Source organism: Hirundo rustica, chromosome 1, assembly GCF_015227805.2.
Source record: "Hirundo rustica isolate bHirRus1 chromosome 1, bHirRus1.pri.v3, whole genome shotgun sequence".
In the NCBI taxonomy this organism is placed as follows: domain Eukaryota; kingdom Metazoa; phylum Chordata; class Aves; order Passeriformes; family Hirundinidae; genus Hirundo; species Hirundo rustica.
In genome coordinates this window covers 93424698-93437237 of record NC_053450.1, presented here as the reverse complement: position 1 = coordinate 93437237, position 12540 = coordinate 93424698, and the positions used below count along the sequence as shown (strand labels likewise).

Sequence of the window (12540 nt, the reverse complement as noted above, 5' to 3'; positions counted from 1 at the left end):
AGAAAAGCACAAGTTGCAAAGGCTTCAAGAGAAGAACCTGGTCTGCAACAAGGAGCCTGGAACTTGCATCCCTTGTATCAAAGCCATTAAGGCTCTGTGCCTTAAACCACCGAGTTTCTAATTTCCTGCACAATCTTGTCTACTTCACATTCATTTTTCCAATCTAACAAAAGTTTAAAAAAAGCTCACCTATAGTCGGGAGTCTATTTTAAATTCCCAGCTGAAGTCAGCGGGAGTCAGTTCCTTTCCTTGTCTGGGTGTCGGATCAAGTCCATGTAAAAGTCTTTTGCCTTTCTTTTTTTTTTAAAAAAAAACCTTTTGAAATACAGCCTTTTAAAATAGGGATGTCCACCATTCCAGATTTTTGAATACAGTGTAACAGTTATGATTTCTAGAAAATAAGTTATAGTATTACTAATATCTGTATTTTATTAATTTTATTGAAAAAGAAGTATGTTTAAATAATTTTCTGAATCACAAACATTCACGTAACAGACTGTCATGGGTTGGCACGGTTTTGTTTCTACTTATGGAGAAATGTGGAATGTATTTCCAGGTCAGGACCTGTGAACTGCTTTAGAAAAGACAGGGATCTATCAGGTTAGTTAGAATGTTGGCATCTAGTTTGACCGCTAAAACTGTCAGTTGCGACTTCGGGAGTATACATATAAAAAACCCTTGATTTCCTGCAGGTCAGCTTCTTTTCCCTTTGGTCAGAGAGAGAAAGGTAACATCGTACGGCAGCCAGGGGTCGGCCGGGCCCCGCCGCCCTGGCCGGGCCATTGGGGCTGGGCTGCCCTGGGCCCAGAGGAGCGGCCCTGGCCGGGCTGTGCCGAGGGGGGGCAGCCAGGCCCCTGATAAGAGCTATGGGCCCCGTTCAGGCCGAGGCCGCCCCGATTTACACCAAGGGGTGGGCCAAAAAGGCATTTATGATCCTGCCTGGGTTTTTTTGGATTCAGGATTGCCCAGGTGCTCTGATCTCTGATGTTTCTGCGTGATTTCTTTCCCCCTTCTTCCCCCTGCCCTGTCCCCCCTGTCCCCCCACACGCGAGGCCTTGAAAATCTTAACACCATGAGCTGAGAGAAGACTCTGGTCAGATTTAACACTTTCCTGGCAAAATAAAGCTTCCAAAGCCTAACCCCTCCCTTATAGAGAGAAAAAAAGGGACAGAGTGAACATAAAGAAGAAAGAGCATGAAGTCAGTGGAGCGAGAGTGAAAAGACTATTGGGACAGGGGGTTGAGGAGCTTGTCATTCCATCCTTATTGAGCCATAGAAATGAACTTTATAATTAGATTATCCCTTTAAATCATAGGAAAGATATGCATTTGGGGAGATGATTGTTTGGATTTGCGTGTGGATTTGAGCAAAGGTATTTGTGATGGACTAAGTAATCCTATAAGATGCTTGAACAGAGATAGAGATGAGAAGCTCTCTGCATCAGTGAAGAAGTGAGAAGATATCTCTGTACCTTGAGATGAAGAATCCTTTGCCTTTAAAAATGCAAAAGTCTAAACCCATGACCCATAAGCAGCTTGGGAACCTGCTAATGGGAGGGGTCACAAAGGCAGGTTTCTCCAGGTGGTTGTTTCTGTGACAGTTTAAAACCTACAAGAGAACTGTTCTAAGTTGTCAGTGGGATCTGTGACTCTAAGAGAGACTCTTCTCCTAAAGATTTGATGAAAGATTATTTCTAAATGGTGAAACTGACTGAAAATTACAGGTTTTGTCTCTTTATGTTGTTTCGTAGGAAAGTTAATAGTTTGTAAGGGGAGGGAATAGTGTTTTTGGAGTTTCATTCTGTTTTGTTTTACGTTTGGGGTTTTTTTCCCAACTTTCTTTTTCCATTCTTTTAGTGTGTGTTAATAAAACTATTTGTTCATTTTTAAGCTTGAGCCTGCTTTGCTTTTCTCCTAATCTCTCTCCCGGAGAAAAAGAAAAAACACTAAATTTGGCAACCAGAATTTGGCGAATGTGAAACCACTACAACAGACATACTGACATATCTAGCAATCACCTTGTAAAGAAAGCACATAAGCATATTTACATATTTCTGTCCATTTTGGATATAGTTTTAAAAATTATGACCCAAGATACTTCACGTACAAACATATACTTTCTACTAAATGTTTAAAAAATAAATAGAAAAATTCCACTTGAAAATAGAAGTGTAAAGTCTGTGTTATATTGCCTAAAACACTACTGCTATATGTCTCAGTCCTAGACTGCTTAAGTTCATAACCATTTTAATAATTTAAAATGTGAGAAATCTGGGTGGTTCGTAACCTGAGCCACCAATTACTTTCTGCACTGTTTATGTGGGGAATTATTGCATTGCTCCAAATCCCCTGTTGAATAAAAATAGAAAAAACCCACAAACCATTATATTGCATCTTCATTTCATTGGATAAATTAAATTATTCTCAACGTGTCTGTGAAGAAGATGGCTCATGTAAGTAATTAAAATTATAGGTGTGAAAGATAATGAGATCTGCACCTAGAAATGGATATTTGTTCTGCCTTACATGTTATTCCAACATTAAATATTTTTCTTTTGAAATTATTGGAAATTATTTGGCTAAAGCGCCAAGTGCTCAAGAAGAAAATGTGGAATGCTTCCAGTCTGCATTTATGAAGATAAAAGTGTCTTTGAAAACGTGAGGTGAATCTGAAGTGAGAAGAGGGAAAGGTTTAGAAGATTCTTATTTGGAGAAAAAAAGAGAAAAAAAAAAAAAGGGGGGGGGGGGGAGGGAATGAAAAAGCAAAAAAATAATAAGTCATAGTAGTAGTAATGACATTTTCTTGTGTATATAAAGGTTTGCTGGATTCTTTTCCTCACATCTCACTAACCTTATGAATAATTCTGCTCTGGAGTGGTATCAAAGACACATGTAAACCTTCAGAGCAGAGCTCCAATAATGTCTCCATCAGGCATCAAGAAGTCCATAAAGCACAGAGACATCCTAGTGGTGTGTGAAGAGAAATTACACCATTCCTCAACATTTCTTTGCAGTGTGTCTCAAAAAAGACAACCCCCCCAGGACAGCAGGACATCACTGCTGGGTGTGGTTAGTGCACCCCACTTGGCTCCATAGATATTGTGGAACTTTGTTTGCAGCATAGTTAAGTGCATTTTGAAATTAATGTCCACTTCAAGTGGTTCTCCATTAGGATGTGAACAGAACAAGAGCTACAGATAGAATGGAGTTGACAGCTGAGTAGAACTATGCAAAAAAAAACCCCAACCCAAAAACAGAAAAAAAATCCAGAAAAAAACCCACCCAACCGCCACAAGAGAGGGCTGATGCAGAAATCTGGGCTGAGATTGGTATGGGACAAGAACACAGGCAAGGCTCATGAACCCACGTAAGAATAGCCAAAGTAGGAAACTGATGAAAACACACGGATAAAGAGTTTTTTCAAAGCATGAAGGCTGAGTTGAAACAAAGGCCAGGAAAAATCTTTGCTCCTTCCTGGTGGGATCAGAGCTAGGCATAAGTACAGCTCAGCAATCATTTGTATCTATAACAACCCGGCACTGCCAAGCCCCCCACTAAACCATATCCCTGAGCACCACATCTACATGACTTTTAATTAACTCCAGGGATGGTGACTCAACCATTTCCTTGAGTAGTCTGGTCCAATGCATGACCACCATTTACATAAAGAAAATTTTCCTAAGATCCAATATGAACACCCTGGGAGTGAGCATACATATTTATATCTATACATGAAATAAAACAATCTTTTTTCTCATCTAGGAAAAACCCTACACATTGATTCTCATTGACATTGTTAAGAAACAAAATGGTCATAACATAGGTAAAATAATCTAAATTAGGTAATTAGAACATGCTATTTATAATCCTGAAGATTTTAACTCCACCACTCTTAGTTTCATCTAACCTTGTTTAGGGATCTCTGCCAAATTCTGGATTTAGAAGACTACTCAGCCTATCCCCTCTCTAAAGCCAGTAAAAGGGAAATACATGGCTTCAAAAGGCACTTCAGGTCTTCTAAAAATCTAAATTATTTTAGAGATAATTATCTTCATTGACCATAAAAAGAGCTGAGAAAAACAGACTCTCAAATTACAGCACTCAGGCAAGATAAATCTAGGGCTTAATACATAACTTCAAAAGGCATGTGACTAGCCACCCTGGCTTCAGAGGGATAACATCTCTGTTTAAAACCTTTGCTGACAATACTGACCATGGTAATGGGCATTACTCTGGGTTGGGAATGTATTCTGAGAGGAAGATCTACACATACTTTAAGGGGAAGGCGACTATCCCAGAGAAGCACAACTGATTTTCATTGCTAAACACTAACACAGCTGAAGGGTAATTCTTATCTAAATTAATTGCTACACCCTTTGATTTATAGTACATCACTGCTGTAGAAATGAACATTTTTTATTTGCACATCCAATTTTCAGTTTAAAAGCAGGAATTTAACTGACACTCATTTCTGTCTTTCCAGGTTTAAGTGTCCTATCTGAATATCAACATGAGAATTCAAAAGCCAACGCCAACCAGCTAAGACTTACATGAAATAATTCTTAGCCATAAGTTACAGAAGAACAGTGTCCACCTGTTCCCAGGTTTTTAGCATGCTTCCCAAGAAGTTCTGCTAATTCAAATAATTCAGAGTAAAATTGGATCAAATTTGATTTTCATGAAGTACATATTGGATATTTGCATTTATGCAAGGCTCTGTTTTAAGCGCAGAAACAGGCTCTCAATCTTGAATGAAGTCTGGCCCTATAAACACTGCAAGGTAGGCAAGTATCACTATCGCTGTTTTGCAGACATCATTGAAACTTTTATTAACTGAACCACCAAAATACCATACAACATACCTTCCTCACTTATGAGGCCAATGCAGTAGGGATGTAGGGACACTTGGCATCTTGGTGCAGTTCCAGTGATTTCCCTTTACAATGGCACTGCTAAAGCTCCACTCACTGGAGCATTTTACAAATGAAGGAATAAGGTACATTAAACTTAAAAGTGTATACAATTACAGATGTAGAGCTTGAGAAATAAAGTGCCTGGTTTTTGCAATGCACTTATCATTTTTATGCTGCACCACCTATTTTATAGCAGTGCTCCTAGTGTTACGTGCTGCTGCTGGGAGTATTCAGCACTCCCACTAATCACATTCCACAGTTTCAAACTGGATATGAAAAGACAATTACCTAAAGCTTGCCTTACACAGTAGAACAGCCAGGGGAAAGGGTTAGTTGGAAGTCAGGAGAATGCAAAGAGCCTTAGCAGAGGGCTTTTCATGGCTATATATTTCTCCTGGAAGCAGTGGCTTCAGGCTCACCTTGGCCAAAGAGCCTGCAGTACCCTACCATGCACAGGTCCTGCACCTTCTGACTCAGGGAGCAGCAGGAAGAGGGGGGGTTACAGCCATCTAGAGCAGCAACACTGGATCGGTTGTGTGTGTTTCTGCAGATGAAAAAATAGGCTGAAACTCTTCCCCTGGTGATGGGTGTATGGCAGAAGGCGAGAGGTTTCTGATGCTAGATGTTACACTGGGAAAGACAGAGAAGGAAGGAGAACTGGAGTTCTTATTCAGGATTCACGCACCTGCAGAGCTCTTCTATGCCTTTAATGGAATACATATGTGGATTAGGCCCCATACTTAAAGTCTGATGATTTCAAAGTACAGATACATGGGCCTTGCAAAGACTCCCACAAGCTATAAACCCTCAGCAACCTGACCAGGGGTTCCAACACATAGCATCATTTGGAGATCAAGCACCTTAAAACTCCAGAAAATGTGAATGAAATAAAATATCCCTTTCCAGTGGCTGAACTATCACTGGGAACAAGGGGTTTGCATGTTCTTGTATGCAGCTCAGGAAGTGAGGAAACACTACAATTACCTACATCCATTCAGGAGTCCCACAACATAACCTGCCAGCTAAATCTTTCATTCCCCCTTGTGCCTCCTTCTCCTTCCCCTATAATCCTCTCAAAACAATCGGCACAGTCACACATGCTACTTTTTGGCAACTAAAAATGAGAAGTGAAGGATGACCCTACATAGGAGAGCTGATGTTTCTTTGGGCACTGTACATGCACTTGAGTTTGAAGTGAGTACACCACAAACACAAAGGAGCAAGTTTTGGAAACCACCTGAGGGTAACTGGCTGTGAACCTCTGTAATGCATCATTATGTGCCTCATACTTTACACCCTTGGCAGGTTTATTACTGCCAAGAATCTTCCTGTTCCAGAAAAGAGCTCCTTCACCTTGCCATGTGACATTATGGTTTGCCTTACACGCAGCCTGTGGAAACGCCTCAACCCACATGATGTTTATAAAGTAGCAATTACTTTAAAGGAACACAAAAGCACAGTAACGTCACAAATGGTAAGAAGGATATGAAGTTGTCCTTCCTTTCCTTCTTCCCAAATCAGGCAATAAATAAAGAACAGTGGAAGTTCAGTCCTGTATTTTTCAAATGCAGATCAAAACAAGCTCTGATATACTAGAATTTCTCTGGTAGTTATAACACAACTTCCTCCTCCATCCTAACAAGAGGAGCAGAAGAGCCTCTGACACACTGCCTTTAGAAAACCACTCCAAGGGAGTTATAATGGCTGGTAAATAAACACATCCTCAGACAACACGGTCCTTTTAAATAAATATTGAAAAAGAGGCGGAGGGGGGGAGAAAATAGCAGAAATTATATAAGCAACAATAAATCAACTGTGTCTCTCAGCCAAGTTGAAGACAAGAACAGCCTGGTATTAGAGAAAGTTTTCCAAAACTGTACCCTTAATGATTAAAATTTTAAGTAAAATCAATATCCTATTGCCAACAGAACATTTTCTATTTCTCAATTCTGCAAAAACTGCCTTTCAAAAATATTTTGCAATAGTAAGATAACAAGTCTTGTCCTTCAAATACAGTCACCCTCTCACACACATTCTTTGTAAAATGGGAAGAAAATCTTAAACATACAAACAGAAAACATGGACAATATGTGCTCTTAGCTTTTTGTTAATAGCTTTGCCTCAAGTTTAAGACCTTTCTGAGCTGAGGGATCTCTTATTTAAAGCACAGTAAATTTTACCATAGCAATGACAACTAGAGCACAGTGCCCTTATTGCAGGGACTACATCTCAGTATTTTCAGGTCCAGTTACAAAGTACTTGGGAACACTGCATCAACACCTAATTCATCTCCTGAAAGAAATATTTCTGTAAAAAATTCAAAACTATTAATATTTTTCATTAAACATTGATTCTAAGCACTGAAATGAAGATGATGAGAAGAGGTTAATTTTCAGAAACTATACATAAACTAAAAGAATTTTTTTTTTAAATAGGGGGGGAAAATGTTGAAAAAAAAAAAATCAAACTTCCCAATTTTAATATGTTAAATTCCTCAAAACTGAAACATCAAATTACAGTCTTGGTCAAAGGATAGTGACTTGCTCATTTTTTTTGCCCCCTGTCTACATATGTGTAGGTATTATTATACTTGTTATAACAACCAATTATGGATCAATAACTATGTGGCCTCTGAGCAAAGAGGAAATCCATTTACTCATTTTACTTTTTTTCTTTTCCAGAGGTGATTCATTTATACAGTAGTACCACATCCCAAAGAATACTGAAAGCACTTCATTACTCAAGTCAAGGCTCTGTGGTTTCATTTTCAAGGTAAAGCTTGGTAACTTTTAACAAGTCAGTCACAAGTGGATTTAACTCTTCAGACTGCCTCAAATTTACAAACAAAAAAATCATTAACATTTTCCATTCTGCTTAATAGCGTGAAGTAAAAAAACAACCACCAAACCCTCAGCTGTGTTTGGGTAATTCATACACTCTAGTCCCCTACACTTCCTCTACTGATTTTAACAAAGGTCTTTAGACTTGCCTTAGAGCAAATAAACAGTGATGTTTTTAAGAATATGGTAACTGATGCCTTCATCCTAGATCAAACCTGTAAATTTTCAGGCTTCAAAGAGCACCAGAAATCAGCTCCAGCAACAGCATCCTTTTCTTTCTCCCCTCATGCCACAGCCAAATCAAATCACCCTTGACAGAAGGAAGCTTTTAGTGTTGTATAATGCAAAAAATATGAACAAAAGGGGGACATGGCAGAAAGCTTCTCTGCTGTTTTTTCCAAGACAAAGGCAACAGAGTCTAGATATTGACACTGACCTATTGAAAACATTTATGAAAACCTTTGATATCTAAACATACATACCCCTATAATACTCAAGCCTTTCAGGTACTCCTGCCGAGGTTGGGCTTGTGGTACACAGCCTGCTAGAACAACTTTCTTCTTCCCTTCTTGGGCTTTCCTAAAGAAGGACAAACAGTGTGTCAATATTTTTTTTTTTTAATTATCATTTTCAACTTCAACAATATCATATCTTGCATGTGACAACAGAAAGCAATCACAATGAAAACCTCGCCAAATCAGAAGCAACTTGTGTGTGTTTGAACCTCAAAAACCAGACAAAACAACACACCAAAAAGAACCCCATATGAAGTTACAGCACACCTGGTTCTGTTTGGGGAGTATGTACAGAGACCATGACCACTTCTTATCTTGGACAGAAACACAACCTTGAAAGCCCTAATGAAGTCCACTTAACTTTATTTGCCAAAACAGTAGAAGAGAAACTGGTCAAGAAAGATGGGACAGAGTAATTAACCTCAATACAAGAAGTTACACAGAATGCAAGGGACAGAGGACAGGATGCAGGCAGGAACCCCTAGCTCAGGACAGACACATTTATGTAGTACCAGTCAGAACTGACCAGTTACATTACTCTTCTGATCTTTACTTAAAACATTTATTTACCTTGAAACATGCAGTTACTTTAAAATGTTGAAGTATTAAAGCCCATTGAGCACTTTGAAGATTTAAGTACTTGCCTCTGGCAGAAAAACATTTGTCTGGATATTACCTTACATAATTCCTTAGCTTTAATGCTACCTTAGCATCAAGCAGGAAATCAAAACAGTAAGATTAAATGGTTAACACTGTTCATTTAATTAGTAACATTTTTACTCACTTTGAACAGTGAGTATCAAGCCAGCACCAAGTCTCAGAACTAATGGAAGGCCTGCGCAGAACGAGTGGCTGCACGCAACACAGTGAGATGAAAAACCTGCCAATGTTCATTAAACTTTGTAGATCATCCATTAGTACATTAACCCAACACAACAACTGCATTACAATGTGCCAAACATGAAAGAAGGGAAGTGCTCAATAATTTTAGGAGATTTGCTGGGTCTAACATATTATAGGTTGCTCCAAGAATGATCTTTTATAGTTGCATGTTGTATCACGACCTCCTGGAAAGCTTCTGTCAAACTGGAACCTGGAATCTTTTCTCCAGCAATGTATGAATTGATGTAGTGTTTATGTAGTGTTATGTTGGAATAGGCTAAGACATGTCACAACACTTTTCAGGAAAAATATCCACAATATACAGGTACTTAGACAATTTTATACTCTTCAGCTTGCTTGAGCTGTCTCCAAGATGAACGCACTAAAGGAAGTGATGTTCAACAAGCACATGGATGCCCAATGAGCATCTGTCGATCTCCAGCAAGGACAATTTTAACAAAAAACCCCAAACCAACCCAGAGTAGTACCACAGACAGTTTCCCTGCTCAGAATTTTCACCTCACACTTGTAATACAGACAAATCTACTTACAATTTACAGCTTAAATGAAAGCTCATAATAACACACAAATTGTAATAATAAAGGTGATCACAGGCCATTTTGCCAAATACGTTGAGTTGGCTGCTGCATTAAAACGAGGCATTTTAAAGGAAGGAAACAAGCTCAAGTGAGAAATAACAAGAAAATAGATTATGACTGTTACTTCATATCCAATATAAATGCAGCAAATGTCTATAAAATATTTTTTTTTTGTGGGACTTTCAGGAAATGTTCAGACATTCATCATACAGAACCTTGTTGGTCCTCTACTTGCACACTAAGTGTATAATATAAACGTAAATCTTTTAATCTCTTCCTTGATAATATTTCTGTGTGTACAGAACTATGATAAAATGCTAATTTAGTATATTTCTTAGGCACAGAACATAGAAACATGTCTCCAAAACCTGCAATCCCTCTTTTCTTACAGTGGTATTTAAGGGTTTTGCAAAATTTCAAGAGAGGCTACCTACTACACAGCCAAGAAAAAATAAGAAACTAAAAATCATAGTTCATGCATTACTTAAAAATGTCACACAGCACCATGTGACACTCCACTAACTCAAAGGATAAAAATCACTTCTTATATAATCTAACAGACTCAACCTAATGCCTGGAGGCAAGACAATAAACCCTGTCTCCAGCAAACAAAGCACACATCCCTAGGCAACCAGGCATCTGGTATAATCTGCTGCAAGCAACAGCCCGCTCCATCTACTTGAAAACCTGTGAGCACTACAGAAGAAAAAGCTTTTATTCACATCTTTTTATCTGAGAAAAAAAAATAAACAAAGTTTCCCTTGACACATTAAATGGCATTTTAATGTTATTTCACAGCTTTAACATTTTGCCATATCTTCTGGGACTATAACTAGAGCTAGGGGAGAAAAATTTAAAATGAATATTCCTCATAATAAGCATTGTCTTCATTTCACTTTTAAGAAGTTGTACAGGTCTCTACAGAGTAAAGAATTTTGTACACTGAGATTTTTTTTCTTTAAAATGCAATTAAGTGGAAATGCCAGAACTAAATTTTAGCCAATTTTCATCACCTTCATAATATACCACACAATACATAAAACCCACCATAAATGAAAAGCCATTGTAAGGGGTTTTTTTGACTTGTTTTCAAGAAACCACTTAATAAAATATGCATTGCAGCACTATATTGTCACCTCCTTTTAATATTGTTTAATGAGCCCTACTCATATTAACAAAAGACTGCAAAAATTATTCTTCAGAAATCTAGTTAGCATGAGAACTGTACTAGAAGAGCCTTTATTCTTCAAAAACATGAATAGTAAGGAGAATAATACCTCATGGAATCTAGTAGGTGGCATGAATAAATACATCTTCTCTTTTAGAACCCTTTATATTATTAAGTTACCTGAACTTTACCTTGAACTTTCAATTTAATTGACTCATGAAACATCTTCTAGAACTACTCTTTACTAAAAGTTACTTGTAAGATATACATCTGAATAGGAATTTAATTAGAGCATTTTTTTTTTTTTTTTTTTTTTTTTTTTTTTTTTTTTTAGAAAGGAATTATTCAAGCTACTTCCTACTGAAACAAATGGGTGAGGAACAAAAAACACATTGGAAACAACGGGGGCATGAAGTGCTGCATACAGCAGAGGACTCATACAAGATCACAAGACTTACACTCTGTTGCAGAGATAATGAAATATGTTCCATGTATTCTGCCTTTAAAAAGCAAATTTGAGAATGTAACTGGAGAATTTCTGCCTTGCTCATGTGCACTTTTATTTATGTTAGGAACTTTCCCAAACCTTTTCTTACAATTCTATATAATTTCTTGCACGGTTCCTCCAATTTTTTTTTTTGTTTAAGCTCCAAGAAAATTTAGTCAGTAATACAACAAAGACAAAGAAGCACCTTCCAGCCTCCAAAAAAGCTCCCCATAAGCATCTGCTTTATCAGCGCTGTGTGTATAGCAACACTGTTGGATACCATGGCAGCCAGCACAGGAAGCTGTTCTACTTTTTCATGACTCACACAGATACTCGGGTGGAACCACCAAAAGAAGAAAGTAAAGGACATTTTCCTGTGGTTCAAATCTAAGGAAGGCAACAAAAAAGTGAAAGCAGAGAGGATGGGCCACATTCAACAGAAGACAAACTGTGATATTGAAAGTAATTGCTGACTTGCTCTTTGCTTGAGACAAGAGAAGCCAGATCACCACTGCTTGCCTGCTCATTTCCCTTTCCATAAGCAGAGCTGCCCACTGGATTTTTGTAAGCTGTGAACTCTTAAGGAACTCCTGGCTTTCAGGGAGCCACCACTACGCCCCACCAAGGGATCCCAGCTGCACAGGAAGGCTTAACAGGCCTCTGAAATAAAAAGCAGTCTGGTCTGCAGGGAGGAAAGCTGATAAACTACAGACTTGTCAGCATGAAACATGCAATTTGTAACAGACTGCTCTAGTACCAGATCTGTGAAACCAAGCATTTTTCCTGCAAACCCCACATTTTTTCCTCCAAAACCTGTTGTTGGTGGAATTAAATAATGAAGACGTGTATAAACAATGAGCAGGTTGCCTGAAGCAGGACCAAGTAACAGTCAAATACAAGTAAGAGAAGAAGCAAGAGAGGAATTTTTAAACAAAAGCAAGAAATTAAGGGGGAAGGTGCTTTACAGTGAGCTTCTTCAGCTTTTAATCAATAGCACTTGCAAAATGTTCATACAATAAGAACTATTTCTACAGCTAAAGTACAAAAGAAGGAACTTTGTTATCTGACATGAAAAAGTAATTATTTCAACCCGAATCCTACTAGGCAGATGACAACTGACCATCCATGAGCTATTCC

General features: G+C 38.2%; 1 protein-coding gene across 4 annotated transcripts in view; it reads right to left on the bottom strand.

Moving 5' to 3' along the window:
- CDKAL1 (CDK5 regulatory subunit associated protein 1 like 1) overlaps positions 1–12540 on the bottom strand; it is a 396407-nt gene that overhangs the window by 267733 nt on the left and 116134 nt on the right. For all 4 annotated transcript variants that reach the window (XM_040062031.2, XM_040062006.1, XM_040062012.1 and 1 more), the window contains one exon: positions 8235–8331. In XM_040062031.2, coding sequence (XP_039917965.1) covers positions 8235–8331 — 97 coding nt within the window. The remainder of the gene's footprint in view (positions 1–8234; positions 8332–12540) is intronic.